Below are 22,905 nucleotides of genomic sequence, written 5' to 3'. Positions count from 1 at the left end.
GAAAGCCCGGGAGGTAGTGAAGGACAGGGAAGCGTGGCGTGCTGCAGCCCATGGGCAACAGCAACAAGCAGCAACCCTGGAAACAAGGCCTCTTCCACCGCCCCGCCTGGGAACAGGATCCTTGACAAAGTGTTTTCAGAGACAGCAGAATGTTACTACCATACCTTGTCCCGTCTCACCCGTGCCCACTGAAAAACGGTTCTGGGGCCCACCCCCAAAGTGACCTTCTGAAAGTCTATTTGGTTTTTCCTTAACTGGGGACAGAAGTCACACAAACAGAAAGCCACTCCTTGTAGAGAAATCGTGTTCAGAGGCGGCTCCCCTCCCCTGGCCACCTACACAGCACCAACCCGGAGGATCAGAGCCGCTGCTGGGGGTGGGGGGACTGCAGTAAGAAGAGGGCTGGGCGGGAGGCAGCCAAGGGCAGGGAGGCCCCAAACGGCGGGGCAGCACCAGGAGGCACCAGGGTGCCCCCAACAAGCGGCCAACACAGCTGCGAACCTACAGGGAGGTGGGAAGATGAGCAGGAGCAGGGCTGCAGCCGCCTCGGGCAAGAGAGAACCTGAATTCCCGCCGGGCGAGGCCAAGGCCAAGCAAGGGGTGGCCCCAGGCACTCTCAACCCAACGGCGACCCCGCGGGCGATGACGCATGAGTCCCTGTGGCCTCTGAACTCGCGGCCGGACCTCGGGTGCCCATCCTCCAACAGACGGCGGCTGACCCCAAAAGAGCGCCGGGAGACCACAGACCTCAGCACCGCCCCCTCCCCCGACCCTGAGATACGACCTCCGGCGGGGAAGGGGGGCAGAAAACCCAGATCCAGAGAAGTGGTCAGCCTTGGGGCGAGGGTGTCCCTGCGGCCGCTCAGCCCCGCTGTGGATGTCCGAGGCGCCTAGAGATGACCACTGGCACCACCCCGACCAAGAACCAGCCGCCCCGGCCCTACCGCGGCACCGGTCCCCCAGCGTTAGGCCCCGGGAAGTCTAGGGTGCGCCCAGGATTCCGCACGGCTCGGGCGCACCGCCGCACCCCGACGAGCTCCGGCCGCAGCGAACTCGAGCCCTGGGCGAGCTGCGAGGGACGCAGCGCCCGCAGTGCGACTGGCGCAGCCGCCGAGGGCGGCGCGGGGCACGCTGCCCAGACCCCGACCCACGACCAGGGAGGGGCGCCGCGCCGGGAAGAGCTCGTCGCCATCCCCTCCGAGCCTGCGGCCCCGGGCGCACTCACCCTTCGCCGGCGGGCAGGAGCATCCCCTGGGTTCAGGACACGCGGGTGGGCACGGGACAAGGATACGCACGCCAAGTGGGTCAGGCGCGGATCGGTCCTGGTTCGGGAAGTGGGATGGGGACCCGCTCCAGACACAGGCATGGAGGGGTCCTTCCGGGCCCCGGGAAAGACACAGATATGAGGGCCCGCTCTAGAACCTGGAGGAAACGCAGAGAGGGTCCGTTTCTGATTGCGGGGTGGCAGGGGTGGAGGGGGAAGCGGGTGGGAGGTACATTCCGGGTCCAGGATAACGGGGAGGGGGCGCAGAAGAGGAACGCAGGAGTCATCGCCGCTGCAGCGAGGGGGCTGGAGAGGTCTTTCCGGAACCCTGAAGTAGGAGGGGGGGTCTGTTCGGGCTGCGTGCCGGCCACCACGAGGTGCGAGCTGGGCACACGCAGGACCCGACTGGGAAGCACGAGGGGCCGGTACTGGCAGCCGGCAGGCGCGGCAGCGAGTGCACCCGGGTTCGAGGGTAAGAGCAGGAGGGGTTTGCACCAGGCGGGGTTGGGGGGGGACCCGCTCAAGTCGGGGGGAGGGGAGGGCGACCGTGTTTGCAAGTCGCCGAGTAGCCGGAGAGGTGTCGGCGGCACCGCGGAGAAGCCGGTCCCGACCGGGACGAGGGTCTGCCCGGCAGCGCTCACCTTGGGTTTGTACAGCCACTTTCGGAACCTGTTCATCATCGCCGCGCCGGCCCGGCCCGGCCCGGCCCGGCTCGACCTCAGCGGCCCTTACCTCCGCAGCGCTGCGCCTGGCCCCGGGTGCGGCGCGGGGCGGACGCGGGGCCGGGCCGGGCCGGAGTCCCGCGCGGACCCTGGGGCGCCGGGCGGGCGGGCGGCAGGTGCGCGGGGCAGGTGCGCAGCCAGAAGATGCTCGGAGAGCGGCGCGCGGCGCGGACCCGCGGACAGACGCGCAGACGGACCGGGCACTGGGGCGCCGGTGCCTCCCCGCTCACTGACACCCCGCGCCTCCACCGGCCACCGCCGCTCGCGCCACACATGCGCCGACGCGCTGCGAGCCCCCGGCCCCGCTGAGAGCCGCGGAGGCTGCCCAATCCGCGCGCCGCGCCGCGCCCCGCCCGAGGCGCGCTCCCTCGCCGGCGACCCGGCGCGCCCTGCGGCGCCGAGAACTACAAGTCCCGATGGGCATTGCGAGGAGGCGGGGCCCCTGAAGGAGGCGACCTCTGCCGCGCTGTGTATTCTGGGGGTTGTAGTCTTCCCGCCCACGGCTCCGAAGCGTGCAGTGGTTGCTAGGTGACGAAGGTCCAACTGTATCCCAGCAGCGCTCCTGCCCAAGGGGTTGCAGAGAGGTCCAGGCGGAGCGCAAGTGCAGGCGGCGGGACTCACTGCTGTTCCCTAGCCCCCTCGCGTCCGCCGACCCTGACAACCGCTGTGCGGCGGTCGGTGGCGAAAATGGGAGGTTCCGAAGCACCGGCGGGGCCTAACAGGTACGCGGAGTAGGGCAGCATGAAAGTGAGGCAAAGCGCGTCCGCTCAGCACCGGCACCTCCCACCTGCACTTCCCTAGATCTGCAGGCTAGTTCTTTCTTGCTTCCCGTCTTGCTTTCGCTAACTTCCTCTTCTTCCCAACTCCTTTATTGAAGTTAACAGTGCTTTCTTTTTTTTAAATCATCTCAACAAGAGATACTTTTTAAGAAGATATTCTCCCGTATTCACTACTTCCCCCAAACGTGCCCTAATTTGCATCCATAAAAACAATAAAAAAAAAATCTGAGAACCTGTTAAGTGCTAGTGTCGCTTAGCCACTCAGTCATGTCTGACTCTTCGTGACCCCACGGACTGTAGCCTGCCAAGCTCCTCTGTCCTTGGGATTATCCAGGCAAGGATACTGGAGTGGGTTGTCATTTCCTCGTCCAGGTGCTCTTCCCTGGGGATCGAACCCGAGTCTCCTGCATTGGCAGGTAGATTCTTTACCATGAGCCACCAGGGAAGCCCAATAGTTAGGATTAGGTTCAGCTTTATGCAAAACGTCATAGTGACCCAGACAAGGTTATTAATGTTTGCCAAAAATAGGCCCATGGGGAGGAAATCATGGGAGATATGACACCCTCAAAAGTTATCAGGGAGATCTGGGTTCCTCTAACTTGCTCTTCTGCCATCTTTGCATGTTTCCTCATTGTCCAGAATTACTTCCTAAGTTCCTGCCATCACCTCCTGAGTCCAGGCAGCAAGATGGAAAAGAGAGGAAGTGTATGCCCATCTCTTACAAGGAGACTTTCTGGAAGTCTCCAAGATGCTTCCGCTTCTTGCCATACCCAGATGCCAGGAAGGCTAAGAAATGTCCTCTTTCAGTTAGGCAACAATGGACCCAACTAAAAATCAGAGTTTTGTACTCAGGGAAGAAGGAATAGAGAAGATTGCAAAGCAACGAACAAAACCTGCCACATGGGTCTGTACTTTAAACAAAGCCATCTGAGCATGACTTAGCAGAAATCCTTAGGAGACTGGCTTTCATCAGAATTTAAAGGCAGGAAGAGAATATATTTCAATTAGCACACATTTGGGATCTATGTCAATTAAGCCTCTCTAGTGACTGAGAGTGTTGAACCAGTGTGTGTCTGCTGGGATTATGGAATTTAAATCTCCTCGTGTAATCTCATTTCTGTCTGTAAAGGATTTGATGAGAAAAGACTTGGTCCAGCCCACCTTTAAAGTTCCCTTAGAAATGAGACAGTCACGGCCTGATTACTGGAGTTAAAATCAATATTAAAAAAAAACAATAAGCTTGGGAATTAAATGTCACTTACCCACATGTATGGTTTTACACCATTAAAATAAAGCTGAGGTGCTAAAAGCACGCATTGGAATTGGATGAACTTCAAAACCTATTTCCTACCCAAAGTTGTGACTATTTTGACTAAGATTCTAGGCTAATTTCAGTTGGAATGCAGAATGCAAGTGCCTCTTCCAGTGTCCACCTTTACAGGCAGCCCTCTGTGGCAGGTGTGGGGTGCCCATTCCCCACCCCAGGACCCTCTTCTCTGTATCCTCCACCCTGCCTCTCCCTTCACTGCTTCCATCCAGGTCTCTCTGGACGGGCAGGCCTTGGATGGCTCTCTTGCTCCTCCTTGACGTGTATCATCACCTCAGGTCATCCTATTTTCAGAATGTTCCAGCTCCAGGACAGTAGGAGAGGGGAGGGGAGGAAAGCCCTCCTGCCCAGGTGCCGTTAAACACACACACACATATACATATACATACGCATACCCATACATGTATACACCCACACACATACACACCCACCCACCCACACACATACACACCCACACACATACACATACATATATACATATACATATATACATACACATGGACCCACACACCACACATACACACACACACACACACACCCATACATTCATAGACACACACATCCACGCACATGCACACATCCACACACATCCACATACATATACACATACACACCCACACACATACACACCCACACACATACATATACATATATACATACACATGCACCCACACACCACACACACACACACACATACATACATAGACACACACATCCACGCACATGCACACATACACACCCACCCACACATACACACACATACATATACATATGTACATATACACACACACACACACACCCATACATACATAGACACACACATCCACGCACACGCACACATCCACACGTGCTCTCTCAGTGCCCACATCAGGCACAGCAGGGATCCCTTTACCCAGTCCCTCCAGGCTGAGCGTGTCCCAGGGCAGCACCCCAATGTGACCGCAGTGCGGGGAAAGGAGAAAAACTGATACTCGACATTGCTTTCATAAACACAGACTTTCTGCCCAGGTTGAGGACTTCCCTGTGAGCCCTGGAGGTGACTGTTATTTCTCTCATTGTGTTGACATGGTGCCATGCAGTTCCGGGGTCTGGTGGAGTGTGTGGTCAAGGACTTTAGACCCCAGCCTGGGCCTCAGTGGGTCCCACAGGCAGGAAACGCTCCTCGGGGATGAAGAGGCTGACCCTCCTCCCCGAGCCCAGGTGGCTCTCCACGGTAACCTGCCTCATGAGTGCCACTGAGGCGTCTATTACTGTCCAATTGAATGAGACAGTAGAGCTGAGCTCTGTTGAATTCTAGAACCTGTGGAAGCCGAGGCTTAAAAAGCTTCGTGGTCTTTGAGCAGCTCTGTCTCTGGATCACAACTCTTGTTGTGATTAAAACAGAAGATTGAAACCCAAGAACCGTTCAGCACGGTCGATCCTTGCGCACATCTTCACCACAGGTGGCGATATGTGAATGGGGTGCTGAGGGGTGCCTAGGAGCTCACCAGGGAGAGGAGAAAGTTCAGGTTTCTGGAGAGACATGTGATGGGGCTTCTGAGCCAGTGAGAAGCCCAAGCGGGCAGGGCCAGGGCGAGGACGGAAAAGAGTCCGGGGACTGTGACCCCAGCCTAAGGAGAGGGGCACACTGAGGAGGCTTTGCCGGGTCCCGCAGCCGCTGAGAACTCGGGGGTGCTAGTGATGGCTGGAGTGGAAGGAGACTCCTCGGACTGGAGGCTGCCCCTCCCAGACCTCCCGCCCCCTGCCTGGAGGCGGTGACGGGTCCTGGTGTTCCAGCAGCTTAGGAGCACTTGGCTGCAAGGACCGGTGTGGAGACAGGGGCTCCCGGGCAGCCCCCGAGCCTTCGTGGGTCATGGCCTTTGCTCACGCGGCTGGCCCTGGCTGTGGTAGACCAGTCTCCGGATCCACCGACCCTCCTGAGACGTGGTCTCCAGGGCGGGCGGGCCCTCCCCTGGGCCCAGGGCTGCAGGCCAGTTCCAGCATGTTTCCGAGGCCCGCAAGGCCTTTCCTCCAGCCCCATTTGGGACGGGCCCCAACCAGCTTCTGTGTCCACGCACGGCGGGGGCCAGGCCTCAAAGCGGGCCCCAGGAGCCGAAGGGCCCAGTCAGGCCTCCATGTGGGGTGGCGCAGGGCCCAGGTGTGCAGACCCCCGGCAGCTCAGCGCTGTGCTCCCTCTCCTGGTGAGGGTAGGGGTCAAAGCGTCGAAAAACTGCTCAGGGAGGGGGCCCTTAGCCTGCCCCCTGCTCTCACCTTCCTGGAAAAACCTCCGGCTTTCCAGTGCCATGCCTGCCCCTTTCTGGGCACACTCCCCGGGCTGGGGGGCAGGGCCTCTCTGTCCATCTCCCACGGGTACCGGGGAGTCAGCTGCCGGCACCACCAGGACCCGTTCCTGCCTCCGGAGCCATCATTCTTTGGGGCTGGAGAGGGGTTCCCTGGGGCCTGGTGCCCAGAGTTACTGTCGGGGGACCTGGGGCTGCCCTCACCCGGCCCTGTCCCTCCCTTCACCCCCTGCCTCCAGGGCCCCCGTCCGGCAATGCTGGGACACTCTCTTGTATTGCGTCTCTCCTGTCTCCCAGAAACCCCTGTCAGCCGGAAAGCACAGCGGGTCTCTTGGACGGGTCTCGATTTCTCGGTGGTTTCTTTCCCCACTTTTGACGTCATCCTGCCTTTCTGCTCTCTGCTCTCTTCTCCGCTCTGCCTTCGCCTCTCCTATTTTCGTCTCCCGCTCTGCTATCACACTTTAATTTCCAAGAACTCTCTTCTCCTCATTTGCTTTGTGAACACCACACCTCTCCCTCTCCGAGCCGGCATAGTTGTTTGTTTCTGGGTTATTCCCACTGTTCTCGAACGTCCTTTTTGGCGGGCTTCTGTTTCCATGTTTGGCGTCTGGTGGCACTTGGCCTTCGCTGTCTTCAAAGTGATGGTGGGGGGTCTCACCCAGAGGGCCGTGACTGACGGGGGCTGGCCTCTCACTGGGGAACCCCGGTGTTTCTCTGCTCGGTCTCCAACCTGCGGGACCTAGGGCTGCGGGCTGCTCTCGGGAGCCGGTCCAGCTTAGTGGAGGGAGGAGCAGCTTTGCTGATAGCTGGTGCCTGGGAAGCCAGCTGCGTGGTGACCCAGAAGCTGCTCAGTCAGCATGGAGCCACGGGGGGGTGAGATGGGAGCTCCTGGGGGTTGGCCACCCTGCTCTGAGGGCAATGTGGCGTCACCTATTAGAGCCAGGTCCTGGGGGCCCATCCCACCCCAAGCAGCTTCTCCAGGGTCTGCCAGAGAAGGGCTCTGAGCGAGCCAGTCTGCTGGCGCTGCTGCGTTTCTGGAATGTTCAGGCCTGGCATCTTACCTGGGTGCTGGTTGTCATTGTTGTTCAGTAGCCCAGTCACGTCCGAGTCTTTGCAACCCCGTGGACGGCAGCACGCCAGGCCTCCCTGTCCCCCACTGTCTCAGCACCAGCCAGGGTGCTGGTTACCTCACCTTTAAAGTGGAGACCTGAGGATTCTTCTTGCCCCAGACTTCTGTGACGAGGTGCCCCCCTCCTCTGAGCAGGACTGCTGAGTCACCCGTCACCACGCCCCAGCTGGGCTGAGGGACACTCGGGTGGACTCAGGGGCCTCCACGCTGGCCGGGCCTCCCTCAGGGGTCATCCTGGGACCCTCCCTCCGTGGGCAGAGAAGGCTGCAGGGGCTGTGGGGGAGCAGGAGCCGGGGGCGGGCTCCCCGAGGCCTGCAGGGACGCTGTCTAGGCGGTGGGCCTGGGCTTATGCCCGCCGGGGTCCCCACTTTGGTCCGGCACTCCTCGCCACACAAGGCTCCCCGGTGGACCCTTGGTGGGCTTGGTGAGGGCCCGTCACCGCCTGCCGGGCCCGTGGCCCAGGGCGCATGGAGGGCGTGACCTGTCCGGTTTGCTCTTAGGGTCGCGCCCGGGAAGATGGCCTACTATGGGAAGTGCATTGAAATAGCAATGAAGCGCCTGGGCCGATTTCAGCCTCAGAAGGACAGTCCCGAGCAGTTCCTGGAGGCCGCGGCCGCCTCCCTGCAGGTAGGGTCCACATGGGGGCTCGAGGCTCGGGGGGGCCATGGCGGGAGCTTTTCAGTCTCATCCCGTCCTCCACGTGGAGAGACCTGAGGCAAGATTCCCAGCGGGCCAAATGCTGCTGCCGCGACCCAGCAATGTAACCCAGGAGTCTGCAGGGTCGGCCGTCCTCCCTGAGGGTGGATGTGTGCCTGCCTCACAGGCGTCTCCCCCGCCCACCCTGCCGGCGGGCATCTTCCCACCCAGGGCGGGGCTGTGTGGCAGGCAGCGCGACCACACCAAAAGGAGCTCCTGGGCTCTTGTCCCCAAGCCCTGGAGGTCCCTGTGCTGCGGCACCCCCCTTGACGCACGTGCAGAGAGACCCTGGGCTGAACTCTCTCTGGACCAGGGTCTGGTCCCTCTGGCACCTCGGAGGCCGCCCTGTGACCTGACCCCGCGTCTGTTGGTCTGTCCATCAAGGGCAAGTGCCCAGGAACAGGGCCAGGCGATGATGCAGGTGCCACCTTCAGGACTTCCGGGCATGGGCCCCATGGACGGGGCGTCAGAGGAGGCCACGTGCTCCCAAAGAAGGGCTCTAGGGGGACACTCGGCCTGCTGCGCCCCCCGCCCCTGTCTGCTTTTAAGTGCCAGCTGCAGCCCTCCCCGGCTTAGCAAGGGCCACACACACCCGCAGTGGAGTGGCCTCTGCTGTGCCCCGGGGCTGCCCACAGACCCACCTTCCCCTCCACCTTCATCAGCCCCCTTATGGTGCTGCCGCTGGAAAACCTGGGGTGGGGAGGGCCCTGGAGGTGCCTGCAGAGGCTGGAGGAGGCCTGGACACCGAAGCCTGTCTCTCAAGGGAAACCTCAGGACCACTGCTCCCCAGGGTGGCTCAGAAAAGGGTGTCTCTGCCAGCTAGAGCCCTGCTGTCCACAAGGACTGGGGCATGGGGTGCGCCCCGCTCCCCGCACCTCTGCTCCCCTCCTCTCCCTCAAACTCTCCCCCGAAACCCAAAGCGTTTGGAGGAAAGGATGAAAATAGCCAAGGTCAGGCCCGTCCGCGGTCCCTCTCCTTGCTGGTCGAAGCTGGCCTCGAAGCCGTGTCCCTGGAGCCAGCCACCCCTCTGGCTGCTCCCTCGGCCTGTCCTGCCTCCCTCCCCTCACCCACAGCTACTGAAGACAAGAAAGGCCTCTTTACTGCAGTCCCAGCACCGCCCACATTTCCAGCAAGACCCCTGGCTGTCCTGACCCACTGCAAGCCCTGCAGGGCCTTCCTCACTGCTCAGCAAACCCGACAAAGTTAATGCCTTTCTTTCTCCAGAATCATTCCAGAATCATTACTGAAAGTTGAGTTTGTCACAACAAATAACCCTGGGATGGGACTTCCCTGGCAGTCCAGTGGTTAGGATCCATGCTTCCACTGCACGGGGCACGGGTTCAATCCCTGGGTCGGGAAGACCCCCTGGAGAAGGGAACGGCTACCCACTCCAGCATTCTTGCCTGGAGAATCCCACGGATAGAGGAGCCTGGCCCGCTACAGTCCGTGGGTCGCAAAGAGTCGGACGCCACCGAGTGAGCAACACTTTCACAGTGGCCTAGGAGATGACCCCTGGCTGTCGCCCGGCGGGCTCTGGCATGATGGCAGGTACATGTGCAAGTCCCCCCGAGGGAGGCACCAGGCCCACTCCACCCAGCGGCCCCCAGAGTCTTCCACGGGTGCAGCACTCAGGCTGGGCCAAGAGGCAGCTTCTTCTCCAGGTCACTGGTCTTCTCACACCTTTTCAGGGAGCCATCCTGGCCCCAGTGCAGGGGGCACTGGAGTCTGACCCAGTTTGGAGAGCAAGCCTTTATTTCCAGCTGGGTCAGGACACTGCCCTGGTTCGACCTTTGCAACCCCGTGGATTGTAGCCCACCATTCTCCTCCATCCATGGGATTCTCCAGGCAAGAATACTGGAGTGGGTTGCCATGTCCTTCTCCAAGGGATCTTCCCAAGCCAGGGATCGAACCCACATCTCCCACATTGCAGGCAGACTCTTTACCATCTGAGCCACCAGGGAATCTGTGTGAGAGTGACCTTATTTGGAGACCCCGTTCTTTGCAGATACTCATCATGTCAAGACCGGGAAAGGTGGTTAGTGGAGTGGGGCAGGGTGTGGGGGTCTCTCCCCCTGCAGACAGAAGCCTGGGGATCCTTCCCCTGACACACACACGCACACACACACACACACACACACACACACACACACACACGCACATGGAGCAGCCCCCCAGCTCACAGTCCCGATGGCATTCCTGCACAGAGAACATATGTCAGTGGGAGAAGATTCGGTCTCAGATCTGAAAGGGATCCATCTGCCATCGAGAGAAAGTTCTCCGGCAGCACCACCGGCCGGAGGCGGGGCTGAGGCGTGGGGAGCAGCCTCTCCAGATGCCGGCCTCCGGAGTGGGGGAAGTGGCCCTGGGGGGCGTGAGTTCTGAGCAGGGAAATGAAAGGGCCGGCAGGAGAGGGGCCTAATCAGACAGCCTGGGGTGGGGAAAGGCCAGTCCCCCAGCCAGGGGGAAAGCGAGGGGGATGGGAAGAGGCTTGTGCAAGAGGCTGGGGGAAGGCAGGGGCGGGCGGAGCCTGGGGGGGGGGGGCGGGGGGGGGCCAGCCCCAGGGAGCCTTGGTTCACTTTCTGGTCCACAGTGTGAGAGGAGACCTGGGCTTGGGACAGGGTTTTTGTTTTAATGGATATCTTAAAAAATACCCAATGTACTTTGCATTAAAGATCCCAAACCCAAACACTCAATGTGGTATGCAGTTTGGGTATCCCTAGGGTGAGACCAGTGACCTCCATCTGGAGAGACGGTCCAGACCTGTCTCACATAGGTAATATAATAGATCTGAAAACATTTTTGTTTAAACTATAACCTTTACATGTGAAAGCTGTCAATAAATATATATAATTTTTAAAGTCTTTTGCAAGATGGTAATACATTAAACACAGTCCTGCCCTCCTCTTTCCCCACTTAACAAGGGGTCGTGGGGATCGCTCCCTGTTCTTGTCGTGAAGCCATGAGCATCCTTTTCTCTGACTGTGTCAGAACCATTATAACAATGCCCTGTGGGTGGGATCATTGTTGTTTCCAGTCTGTTACTGTTCCTAACCACCCTGTCCCTCTGCACCTGGGCAGGCACACCCAGAGTCAAGTTCTAGAAAACACTCGAGAGAGAGTGCTGGCCCTTGTGACTTCAAGAGATCTTGCCAACTGACCTGACACAGAGACCTCCTTACTCACACTCTCTGCTTGCGTGATGCGCCAAAAACGAAACAGGTGGGGACAGGCAGTTGGTGTAGTTACAATCAGCATTTCTCCTGTTATATTTTCACGAGTATTTCTTGTTCTGGCCTTCCTGCTCAGACTCGTGTCTATTAGGAAATGGTGTTGGGCAGCAGCAACCGCAAGAAAGCTATCAGAGGTGTCTTTGCTCACGTGAGAAGCACTCGGCGGACAGGCGGCCCAGGGTGGCTGCCAGCACCGCTGGGGCACCGTTAGGACCTCATTCTCCTTTGTCTCTGCTCATCCATCCGCAGAATGTGCCCCTTGTCCTGTAATCACAAAGTGGTTGCCTTGCTCCAGCATTGCACCCAGGTCCCAGAGAGAAGAGGAGAAGGGCAAACAGTGAAAGGCAGGTGCCAGCTGAATCTGCTTGATGCTCAAGGAAGTTTCTTGGAGGCCACACCCAGCAATTTGCCATCAGATCTCATTGGAGCCACGAGCCACATCAGCAAGGGGCCGGGAGAAGTCGAGACAGTTTTCTCCTGTCCAGCAGGAAGAAGGGGAGAAGGGCTTGTGTGTGCGTCTGGCAGCCTTGGTTCCTTCGCCTCCTCTTCTAACCAAATTATGTCTTTGTGTCACCGATGAGCAGGAGCCCCTGGGTCTTGGTGACATGAGTTACAAACCCTGGGTTGTGGTACAATCAGCATCCGGGTCCCCTCCTGGCCCCGGAGCCCGCTGCAGCTCTGCACCGACCCTGGGGCTCCGACCATGAACCCGAGCACCCGCTGTAGAGGTGCTGCCGGACGTGTCGAGCCAGCGGCAGGCTTGCGGGTCTCCGTTCCCCCTGCCTGCAGGGCCCCTGCCTGCCCGGATCCCCAGACCCAGGAGCCCTGAACTGGACCAAGGCTCTAGACTGTACCCGGAGCTCAGAGGCCCCTTAGGGGCGGGTAGCCCTCTGGCCTCAGTGACCAAGGCTGGCCCAGAGTTAGGGGTGTCTGACTCCAGGACTGAGGGCTCCTCCGGAGGGTCCGGACCTCGCCCTGCCTGCTCCACTGGCCCGGCCAGGAGGACCAGTCTAGGGCTCAGCATCCTTCATGTCACCTGTGTGGACCTCAGCCTCCTCTCCGCCACCCCCCGGCTTGACCTTGCGGGGGTGAGAGCCTGGCATGCGGGCCAGACGGTCCTGCGCTGCCTGGCTCCTCGCCTGCTTGGCCCCCACCCCCGACCCCCACCCCGGGCCCAGCGCAGCCCTGCCTCCTCCCGGGGGCGCGGCTCCAGGCTCTGTCTGACGCATTATACACGCTCACGGCCCCAAATCCCCGCGTGTGAGGGGAGGCAGAGTGGAGTTCCGCGGCCTGAGCCAGGAGGCCTCAGCGCAGGGAGCGCTGACTCAGGGCGTCCCTCGAGCGAGCCCTGCTGACTCACCGCTCCGGGCTTCCCTTGACAAAGGCGGGGAGTTAGAGGAGGGTGCCTGGCGCCGGCTGGGGCTGTGTGGGCACGGCCAGCGGGGTCAGGGGAGCCTGAGAGGGAGTAGGAGGCAGGGTCCAGGGTCCTGGCTCCTGAGGCCGGGGCTGACCTGGGCGAGGCCGCCTCTCCCCTCCTGGTTGTGCTGCGAGGGGGTAGCCCCGCCCTGTGCCCACCTGCCCGCGGCCCCCCACGGAGGCAGGGCGGCCCACCCTCTCCCTCGGGAGCCGGGAGGGGCCACGGGCGACCCTGGGGGGTGGCTGAGGTGCCTCCCGGGTGGGATGGCATCTGAGCCAAGGCCTGATGGGCATGGGAAGCAAGCGTGCAGGGCAGGGCCCTGCAGGCGGAGGGGACAGCCCGTCTGGAGGAGAGGAGAGGTCCCTCTGATTGGAGGGTCGCCAGCGCCGGGGGTGCAGCCCGGTGGGCGGGGACTCATGGAGGCGGGGCAGCGGAAGGACGTTTTTCCTAGAGGGTTCCAGCAAGCACGGGGGCAATCCGCCTTTCCTTTACAAAGACTTGCTGGGCGGCTGCTGAGGAGTGCCCGAAGGAGGTGACGGGACGCTGGGGAGAGCGTCGCGGGGAAATAGGGCGTAGTGCTTCCTGAGAGTGGGCCCTCCCACCCGCAGTCAAAATCTGCTTGCGTCAGTCTTGACGGTCACCCAGAGGCGAGTGCAGAAAACCGAGAAATCACCGAGGAGCCTGTGAGCGGAGGTCGGAGGTCGGGGGAGGGTGTTGTTGCCCCATCAGCTGGGGGCTCTAGCCACCCGAGGGGCGGCAGAGTCAGTGTCGGGAGCGCCCTGCCAAGGCAGGAGGGGGACGTCCCCCCACTGCCGCCCATCACTGCTGCCAGCCGAACCTGACTCCACCCAGGACCCCTGGACCCCAGGCGGGGCCGCTGGAGAGGGCGGCTCTCAGGCTTCCAGCCCCCCGGGGTGCGAGGCCGAGAGGGAGTAAGAACAAACACCCTACTCACACGCATGGGGGCTGGGGCTCCCGGAAGTCCAAGTTCATCTCGGACCCCTGGATGGGCTCATGACCCAGGTGTTCTCTTAGCATAAAAACAAGGGAGGAAATCACAGAGGAAAAGGCAGATTTGACCTCAAAACAAAGCAAAAGTTATATGATCCATATGTCAAAAAAAAAAAAGCTTGCACAAAGTTAAAAGGGAAACTACAAACTTATAGCAAATAGCTGTCACACGTAATGGCCATGTTGATTCCCTCAATCTATAGACGATTTGGAAAAATAATATCCCAATAGAAAAAGTTAGCCAAGAATATAAACTGATAATTCACAGAAGGGAAATACAAGTATATGTCCAGTAAACGTATAAAAATCTCATTGACAATAAAACTTCAGGACGTCCCTGGTGGCATAGTAAGAGTCCGCCTGCTAATGCAGGTGACATCGTCTGACCCCTGGTCCAGGAAAATCCCACACGCCAAGGGACAGCTAAGCCTGACCTCTAGAGCCCTTGAGCCGCAACCTGAAGCCCGGGTGCCCCAGAGCCCATGCTCTGCAGCGACAGAAGCCGCCGCGACCAAACGTCTGCCCCGCAGTGAAGAGTAGCCCCGGCTCGCCGCAAGGAGGGAAAGCCCAGGCAAAGCAGCCCAGCACCGCCCAAGAAGCGCTTTTCTTTTTTTTTTTTAGATAAAATATTGTCCAAAAGTGGGGAAGTGGAGGGGAGTGATGTTGCTAACAAGAGTTTATGATTATTTTGATGTGTTTTACATCTCTTGAGAGCCCCTTGAACAGCAAGGAGATCCAACCAGTCCATCCTAAAGGAAATCTGTCCTGACTGGAAGTACTGATGCCGAAGCTGAAGCTCCAATACTTTGGCCACCTGATGCGAAGAACTGACTCACTAGACAAGACCCTGATGCTGGGAAAGATTAAAGGCAGGCGGGAGGAAAAGGGGACGACAGAGGATGAGATGGTTGAACGGCATCACCGACTCGATGGACATGAGTTTGAGCAAGCTCCGGAAGCGGGTGATGGACAGGGAGGCCTGTTGTGCTGCGACCATTGGGTCGCAAAGAGTCGGACACAACCGAGCCACTGAACTGCACTGAACTGAACATCTGCTGGGGTCCTAGTCTACATTTTCAGGTTTACGTGGCATTAAGTGTTTTGCCATCTCACTGTAAGTCTTCCAGGAGCGTCATGGTAGTGGCAGCATCCCACTCGCCCACAGCATGGAAAGCTTGTATCTGACTCCCTGCGTTGACATTCAGGCTGTTAACATTTTCGCCACTGCACGTGCCGTTGCCCTGAGCATCTCGTATGTGGATGTTTCCTGCCTTTTGTCTGGTTTCCTTAGAGTCCCAGAAGTGTGGTTCCTGGGTTAAAGTGTGTGGGAAATACAAGACCCTTGAAACATATTTCCAAATTGCTTTCAGGAAAGACACCCCAGCCCCGTCCCCACAACCCAGGCTCACTGCTGTGTCGGCAACAGTGAGTGCTAAGTCGCTTCAGTCGTGTCTGATTGTTTTGCGATCCCATGGGCTGCAGGCCACCAGGCTTCTCTGTCCCTGGGATTCTCCAGGCAAGAATATGGGAGCAGGTTGCCGTTGCCTCCTCCAGGGGATCTTCCCGACCCAGGGAATGTACTGGCGTCCCTTACGCCTCCTGTGTTTGCAGATGTGTTCTTCACCACTGCTCCACCTGGCAAGCCCTGCTGGCTACCGTAGATATTCTTTTTTTCTTATTGTCGAAACTTAGTTTTTTGAATACACAAACCAGGACACGCACAGGTCACAAAACCCAACGTGTTTCAGAGTAAACAGAGAAGAGTCAGTCTCTGCTGATACTAATTCCCTCTGCCAGAGATTTTCCTTGCTTGGTTTTTGTGTTTGTTTGTTTGATTTTTTGGGGGGGGGGGGTAATTTTTAAAATCATTCATTTGAAAAACTTCATAGGAGCTTGACACGTGACATAAAATTCACCATCTTAGCCATTCTTAGGTGTATGATGCAATACAATTCAGTGGTATTAAGTGTGTTCACGTGTGAATATCACCACCGTCTGTCTCCAGAACCTTCTCACCTTGGCAAATGGCAACTCTGCGTCAAGTGACAGCTTCCGCCCTCTCTCCATCCTTCCATCACCCCACACACACCTTTCTACTTCCGGTCCTGGGAATCTGACTCCTCACACGAGTGGGATCACACAGGGCTTTGCCTTTGGGGTCGTTCTCCGTGTTTGTCTCTGTCTCTGCTTCCCCTCATGGTCTCTGTCCTGGGACCAACTCCTGGGGGAGGACCTGCGGGCTCAGAGGGTTGGCCAGGGTGCTCCCCACTGTAGGGCTCTGGGGCCCCCACGTCTGGAGGCGGCTGCCCCCTCCCCCGGCTGTTTCTCCTCCAGACGCTGAGCCCCCAGAAGCAGGCGTTCATCATGGAGATCCTGTCCGGGTGCCTGGAGTACCACAAGCTGCTGACCATCGTGGTGGACGCCTTCTACGTGCGGGACGGCCGGCTCTGCCCGCGGGCCGACTACAGCCTCTTTGAAGGTAGGTGCGGGCCAGACCCCCGCAGACCCTCGATAGCGACCGAGACCCTCCCCCAGCAGGCCTCCGAGGTCCTCAGCCTCCCTTCCCTCCCTGGACCCTCCTGGCTGCCAGAGCACGGGCGGCCAGGGGGCTGTGTTTCCCTTCTCACTGATGTGGAGACAGACTCCGGGCGTGCTGACTGCCAGGCCCCAGGAGGCAGGCCTTGGCAGGCCTCAGAGGGAGGGCGGGCCTGGCTGGGAGAGGTGGCCCTGGAGGCCAGTCTGGTGACAGGACGGGTCTTCATCATCAGCTGAGCTCCTGGCCCCACGGCCTGAGGACAACGTGCAGAGACAGCGTTCTGGCTGTGCTCTGGACGCTCCCAGAGGGGATTCAGTAGTAGGAGGTGTTTGGGGGCTTCCCGGGCAGCTGCCAGTGAAGGGGGCCATGGGTTCGATCCCTGGTCAGGGAGCTAAGACCCCACGTGTGTAGTGCTGCCTTCATGGGGTGTGGTGACAACGTGGGCAGAGTGGCCAGTGTCTGAGCGGGGAAGGTGGTCCCGCCCCTGGGCCTCGATGGCCCTGCCTGGGAGGGAGGGGCTGGGACTGCAGGGAGCTCAGAGACAGACGTGGGGCGAGCCTGATGCCGGGGCCAGAGCTGGGCTGCTGGCCCCCCGCTCCCTAGTCCAGCGGCTTCCAGTCTCAGAATTCACAACCTGAAATGCAAGATGGTTTCACTTTTACCCCAGAAGTTTTGGAATTTCTAGAAATGTATTCAATGAGCTACTACAACCTGTGAGTGCTTGAAGCCCTGGAACCATTCCCCGCCCCCCACCCCCTTTGGTTGTGCTGCTGTATCAGGCTGCCATTTTCAGGGGCCTGATGGAGCGGGCGCCTCTGGCCACACAGCCCGAGGGAGGCGGGCGCCCTTGGCTCTGTTCGCTGACGCTGTCGGGCTGAGGCCCCGGGCGCCTGTCCCGGGATCCAATGCCCAGGCGGGCCCCAGCGTCCTGCCCCCACGCCCACGCCCTGCCCCCATGCCCACGTCCTGTCTCGCCCCAGTGCTCTGCTACTTGGCCACGTTCCAGCTGGAGGAGCTTGGCTTTCAGGTCTTCCGCGATGTTGTGCAGGCCCAGCCCGCCCACAAGGCGTGCAAGGTGAGCCCCCGCCGCCCCCCGGCCCCACGTAGGCCCCAGCCCCTACCCCTCCTTGCTGCAAATGCGCCCTTTTTAGCCCTGGGCAATCTGGTTTCTGCTCTTCACGGTCCGGCGTGTGGTCGCTGCTGGATGTGAGCTGTTAGTCGAGACAAAGTGTCCTTGCCCGTTCATAGTCTGGGCCTCTGGAATCTTCTGAGCCCTAGGCAGCCTCTCCTCCCTGCAGGAGGGGCTGTGCGGCCTTGGGGGGCCGAGAGGGGGTGCAGTCTGGAGCAGGTCCTGAGGGGTGGCAGCCTCCGGGAGGGCGCCTGCAGGAGCCCACCCCCTGCAGCCCCCAGGCCGTTTCTGTGGCTGCCTGTTCACTCGGGTGGAAAGCTCGGGATGCCTGGGGCCTCAGGGCCAGCAGGACTGTGAATGGGCCTGAAGCCCACTGCCCTCTGCCAGCCACTCCCACGGGCGTTTGCTGTGGCCCAAGCTTCCTCTGCGAGCAGCTCTTGGTCCACCCTCACCGGGACTGGGTGAGGTCACTCCTACAGGCACTCAGCCCACAGTTGAGGAAACTGAGGCACAGAGAGGTTCGGTAACTAACCCACAGCAACTGAGCGGGAGAGCCGGCTCTTGGGCCAGGCTTTAAACCGCTGATTGGTTCCTCCCTACTTGGCTTGGGGGTGGGAGAGCAGCCCCCAGGCCAGGATAATGACTCCCCGGAGAAGAGGGGGACAGCTGAGGCCCCAGGAGTGCTTTGGGGCCCCTCTGGAGGGAAGCGCTGAAGGGGGAGGGGTGCGGCCGGGGCTGGGGGGAGGGTGGGGCGGGGAGCCAGGAGCCGGGACACTCCTGGGACCAGCGCCCAGAGACCTGCCCCCCCACCCCCCCGGCAGGGGGCCGGGCAGCACGTTTAGACACTCGTTTTCCTGTCCACACAAACGCAAGCAGTTCACAGGGCGGGGATGTTGCATAGTCAGCGTAAGCGAGGGCTTCATTTCCTGACAGCATTTTCTGAGCGCTGTTCAGAGACAAACCCCCCTTGCCCCGGGGCCAGCTTCCCGGCTGGAGCGCCTGCACTTGGTTCACACTCCGCTGTCAGTCTTGAAATTCTTCATGATTGTTGAGCAAAAGGCCCACATGTGAGTCAGTCTGCCCCGGGTCCCGCAGCTGCGGAGCCGGAGCCGACCCTGCACCAGCCTCACCCTCCCGGCCGGTCCCCACAGCCAGCACACCCTCTCCGATGCGGCTTCCTTTCGGCGAGTCCCCATCTGCGGGCGGACGGGGAGCGGTGTGTCCCCGGATGGGGGTCAACAGACGCCCTGTGCTGAGAAGAGGAGGGGCCTGGGGGTGGAGTGGTGGGCCCCGGGAGCAGTGGTCTGGGAGGGGGAATTGCAGAGACCCCATGCCCCAACCACAGGAACTTGACTGCCTCCATCCTCAGAAAGTGGGAACAGGAACTAGAAGATGGAGCTAACACCGGGAGGGGGTAGGCGAGGAGCTGAGACAGCCTCCGTGGTGCCCAGGGGGTAGACAGAGACCTGCCGGGTTGGGGCGCGGGGGAGCAGGGGCCAGGCTGCTGAGTGGGAAGCTGTGGAAGGCTCTAGAAGGACCTCTGGCAGCTGCTCCCTGAGGAAGGGCATGGAGGCCTGAGCGGAAGGAGGAGGGGCGGACGCACCTGTTGGGGCGGTGGGCCCCCAGAGGAGGCAGCAGCAGGCAACCAGGGGCCCTTCTGCTGCCCCCTGCCCACTGCCACCCCCTTGGGCATCAGGGCTGTGGGCCTGCCCAGCCCCCACCCAACCAGGGCCGGTGAGGAGGATGGGGTGAGGGCGTCCGTACAGACCCAGGGGGTACAGGGGTTGAAGCCCGGGGCCCATGGCCGACAGGGACCCTGCTGGCAAACACAGGGGCCCAGGTGAATGACGGGCAGCTCCACCGGGGCCCACAGGAGGGGGCAGGCTGGGGGGGCAGGACTCCTGCCTGCAGCTGGCAGAGGTGTCCTGGGGTGCGCCAGCCACAGCGGCCCCGCAGCACTGACTCCCCGCTGGGGGCGCCCCCAGGGGCTTCACTCTCACCCAGGGGGCCTGGCCCCCACGGCCCCCTCTTCCCTCAGTTCCTCAGGTTCCTCTTCAACCCCTTGAACCTTGGCTCATGGATCAAGGACGAGTGGAGCCTCATCTATGAGACCTCCCACGTGAAGGAGAACTGGATCGACCCCTTGATGAGGTGGGCAGCGCCGGAATTCTCACCTGGGGGCAGGGCGTCCTCACGGACAGCCAGCTAATGGCCGGGGCGGTGGGGGGGGGGTCTGCATCTCTTCCCCAGCTGCCCCTGGAGCGCCACTCTTGGGCCCGTCATCCCAAAGCTGTCCCCACCGCCTTCCACAACCTCCCTCAACAGGCTCGGGCCAATGCCAGCTGGGCTGGCGCAGGCCAGGACCTGCGGGTGGAAGGACCTCCAGTGGGCCTGCCAGGGCCAGCACGCAGCTGCGCCCCCCGCAGCCAGCCCCCTCTGCCAGGGTTGGGGGAGCCACCTTGTCTTCCTGGGGACTGGCCGACAGGTGGTTCTGGCAGCGGCAGAGCCCTTGGGTGCCAGCTGGGTACAGGAGGCCTCCGACCATGCGGAGGAGGAGGCCCAGCCCTGAGCAACGGGGTGCCCCCGGAGCCGGCACTTTACCCGGGGGAGGGCCTCGCTCCTGCCTGGCTGGACTCACTGCCTGCCCGGGGGGCTGCTCCCAGCTGCCCAGGCCTGCAGGCCCTGCGGCCCCGCCCAGCACCCCATGTGCAGCCTTCCCCGCCCGGTCTGTGAGCAGCCCCCTTCCTCACCGTCCCCTCCTCCCCCGTCATGAGACCCCAGCCCTGCTGGTCCTCAGACATGCCCTTCCTCCTCCTGGTGACCTTGGACCTCAGGCTGGGGCAGGAAAGAGTCACACCAAGCAGTCTGCCCGGGAGGCATCACCCACTGGCTACATGGGCAATGGCCGGTGGTGCCCCACTGGCGTGAGAAGGCATGGGGGGCGGAGCCCAAACCTCAGGGGCAGCCCAGCAGGGCCCTTCCAGAACCTCTGGTCCGGGGCACCCCCACCTCGAGACTCCCTCCTCCTCGCCCCCTCCCACGGCCTCCTCTCCGCCCATCAGGGCGGTGCAGCTCCAGGGAGCCCGCTTTTGACTTGCCCACTTGCTGCCCGCTCATAGCCTCCTCCCCTGTGCCGAGGGGCCGTCCCCTCACTGACCTGCACAGGCAGCCGTACCAAGCTGCTCCCGCTTTGCCTTTGAGGTGGCAGCCGGAAATCCAGGAGCTGATCGACCAGCTGCAGGGGGAGCTGACCAGCCAGCTCTCTCCTCCAAAGAGCAAGGCCAAGGTCACAGAGCCCAAGGAGCTCAGCCTGACCACCCCCAGGCCCCGTGCCATCCCTGTGCCTGAGCCGGTCCCCCAGGTGGCCGAGACCAGACCAGTAAGTGGAGCCGGTCTCCATGGGCCCGGCCTGTGCAGGCAGGGAGCGTGGGCCGTGTGGGCCAGGGCGGAGCTGGGTTCTTCCAGGGCTGAGGGTGCATGGGCCAGACCAGGAGCATTCGACGCCCCTGCCACCCCATCTCACCCGGAGAGGGAAGCCTGGCTGACCCAGAGCCTGCCCAGGGGAGTGGCGCCCAGGGAGTGAGGTCTGGTCAGCAGGCGTGGAGTGAATCTGGTGGCCGCGGGCTGCAGGCCTGTCTTACTTGGCACTCAGAGCCCCCTTTAACCCTGTCGCTATGCACCTCTCCCTCCCCAGAGAGTGCACGCGCACGTGCACGTGCGTGCGCGTTTGTATGTGTGCATGTGTGTGTGCGTGCGGGTGTAGGCTTTCCCCACCTCGGGGTCTCTGCCTGTCTCTCCCATCTGCCTAGACCCATTATCGCTGCCTCCCGCTCCCCTGCGTTGTTGACGTCTCTCAGTCAAGGTGCTTCTTATTACGAGGAAAAAGAGCTCAGTCTGGCTTAGACGATAGAGGACTAGTTGACTCTCATGGCTGGATTAGGATCGGCTTCAGGCATAGTTTGATAAGGGTGCTAGAGCTGCTGCTTCCTGACTCTCTTTCCCCTAGTCCCCTCTGAGGGTCAGCTTGATCTTTGGGCTGACTTCCCTCATAGTAGCCAAACATCCAGGCCTCATGCCCACAGCTCACTGTCCAGGGCATGAGAGGAGACACCTAGGGCCGAGAATCCTGTGACAGTATGGTTAGACCAGCTGGGGTCGCATGTCTGCCCTTGACCTGGTGACCATGACCGGCAGTGCAGTGTTCTGACCGGTCTTGGGCTCTGCCCTGAGTGCCTGGGATGGACTCAGCTTCCCAGGACCAGTCGCGTCCCCCAGCAGAACTATGGAGTCCATGAAGGGTGAAGGGATGGTGCAGGACGCTCTCAGGGTCCCAGTCCAGTCCCACCACCTGTTTGGTCTCCTTACAGTCTCTTCCCTGAGAGGCCTTCCACGGATCCCCTCGCCTCTATCAGCTCTCTCAATTTCCTTTTCGTTGACCCAGATCCTTTTCTTCATGACATCAACTAGTTTTTACGGTTTTTATTGGTCTTATTAGTTTTCATAGTGTGGCTTGTCACCTCGGGTCTCCCTTCCACTGCCCCCCCCACCAGGTCCCCAGGAGCACCTACGAGCCGCCCAAGGAGCAGCGGCTCCTGGAGATGACCAAGAGATACAACCGCTGGAAGGCTGAGGTGGGCAGGCTGCACGGGAGACCCCTGTGGGGGTGCCGGGGGGCGGGGAGGGGAGGGGAAGGGCGGTGAGCTGGCCTGTGCGTGAGTGGCTGCGGGACCGCGTGGCGGCCGGCGGGGCTGTAGCCATCTGTCCCTGCACAGGAGCTGCTGCTGCAGGCCAACATCAAGGAGCTGCGGTGCGCGGTACCCAGGAGCCGCGGGGAGCCCCAGCTGCAGGTGACGCCTGCCCCCCACGCCCTGGGTGGGGCTCCACAGACAGGCCCCTCCCTGGCCCACAGCGGGGGGCGGGGCCCCAAGCCACGTGCGGTCCAGGCCAGCAGGGGCAGCCTCGCACTCTCCGGCTGTCTCCAGGTTTTCCCACACTGCGCATTTAACGTTTCTGTGAGAAAAAACCCCAAGATGCATTTGTCAATAAAGAAAGTCAGGGAGCTGGGCCAGGAGGCCCCGCACTGGGTGGCTCCGTGCTGGGTGGACACTGAGTGGCGCTCCCTTAGGAGAGGCTGGCCTGTCCCCCACCACCCCACACCATTGACCCGCTTGGGTGGCAACAGATAGACCAGAGGTGAACCTCCCACGGGCAGTGGGGGCAGGCCAGGGGAGAGGGCACCCCGTCCGGAAGCAGCATACCTGGGTGTGACAGCTGAGTGCTTGTGGGTGGGGGTGCCCCTCACCAGCTGCTGTCCCATGGACCACCGTGCCAACCCTGAGGGGGTCAGCAGAGCCGAAGGCTGGGCAGGAAGCAGCCGGCCCCGTCC

The 22,905-nt window shown here is 61.0% G+C and overlaps 1 protein-coding gene across 1 annotated transcript in view; it reads left to right on the top strand.

The window, feature by feature from the left end:
- The first annotated feature begins 8,016 nt into the window (after positions 1-8,016).
- Positions 8,017-22,905, top strand: part of CFAP99 (cilia and flagella associated protein 99) — a 34,939-nt gene continuing 20,050 nt past the window's right edge. Inside the window, exons 1-7 of the mRNA XM_052642408.1 lie at positions 8,017-8,127; positions 16,189-16,333; positions 17,371-17,465; positions 19,558-19,670; positions 20,721-20,898; positions 22,070-22,150; positions 22,292-22,366. Coding sequence (XP_052498368.1) covers positions 8,017-8,127; positions 16,189-16,333; positions 17,371-17,465; positions 19,558-19,670; positions 20,721-20,898; positions 22,070-22,150; positions 22,292-22,366 — 798 coding nt within the window. The remainder of the gene's footprint in view (positions 8,128-16,188; positions 16,334-17,370; positions 17,466-19,557; positions 19,671-20,720; positions 20,899-22,069; positions 22,151-22,291; positions 22,367-22,905) is intronic.

This window comes from Budorcas taxicolor, chromosome 6 (genome assembly GCF_023091745.1).
Source record: "Budorcas taxicolor isolate Tak-1 chromosome 6, Takin1.1, whole genome shotgun sequence".
NCBI lineage: Eukaryota > Metazoa > Chordata > Mammalia > Artiodactyla > Bovidae > Budorcas > Budorcas taxicolor.
The sequence above is the reverse complement of the archived record's forward strand: the minus strand, read 5'-3'. Positions and strand labels throughout refer to the sequence as shown.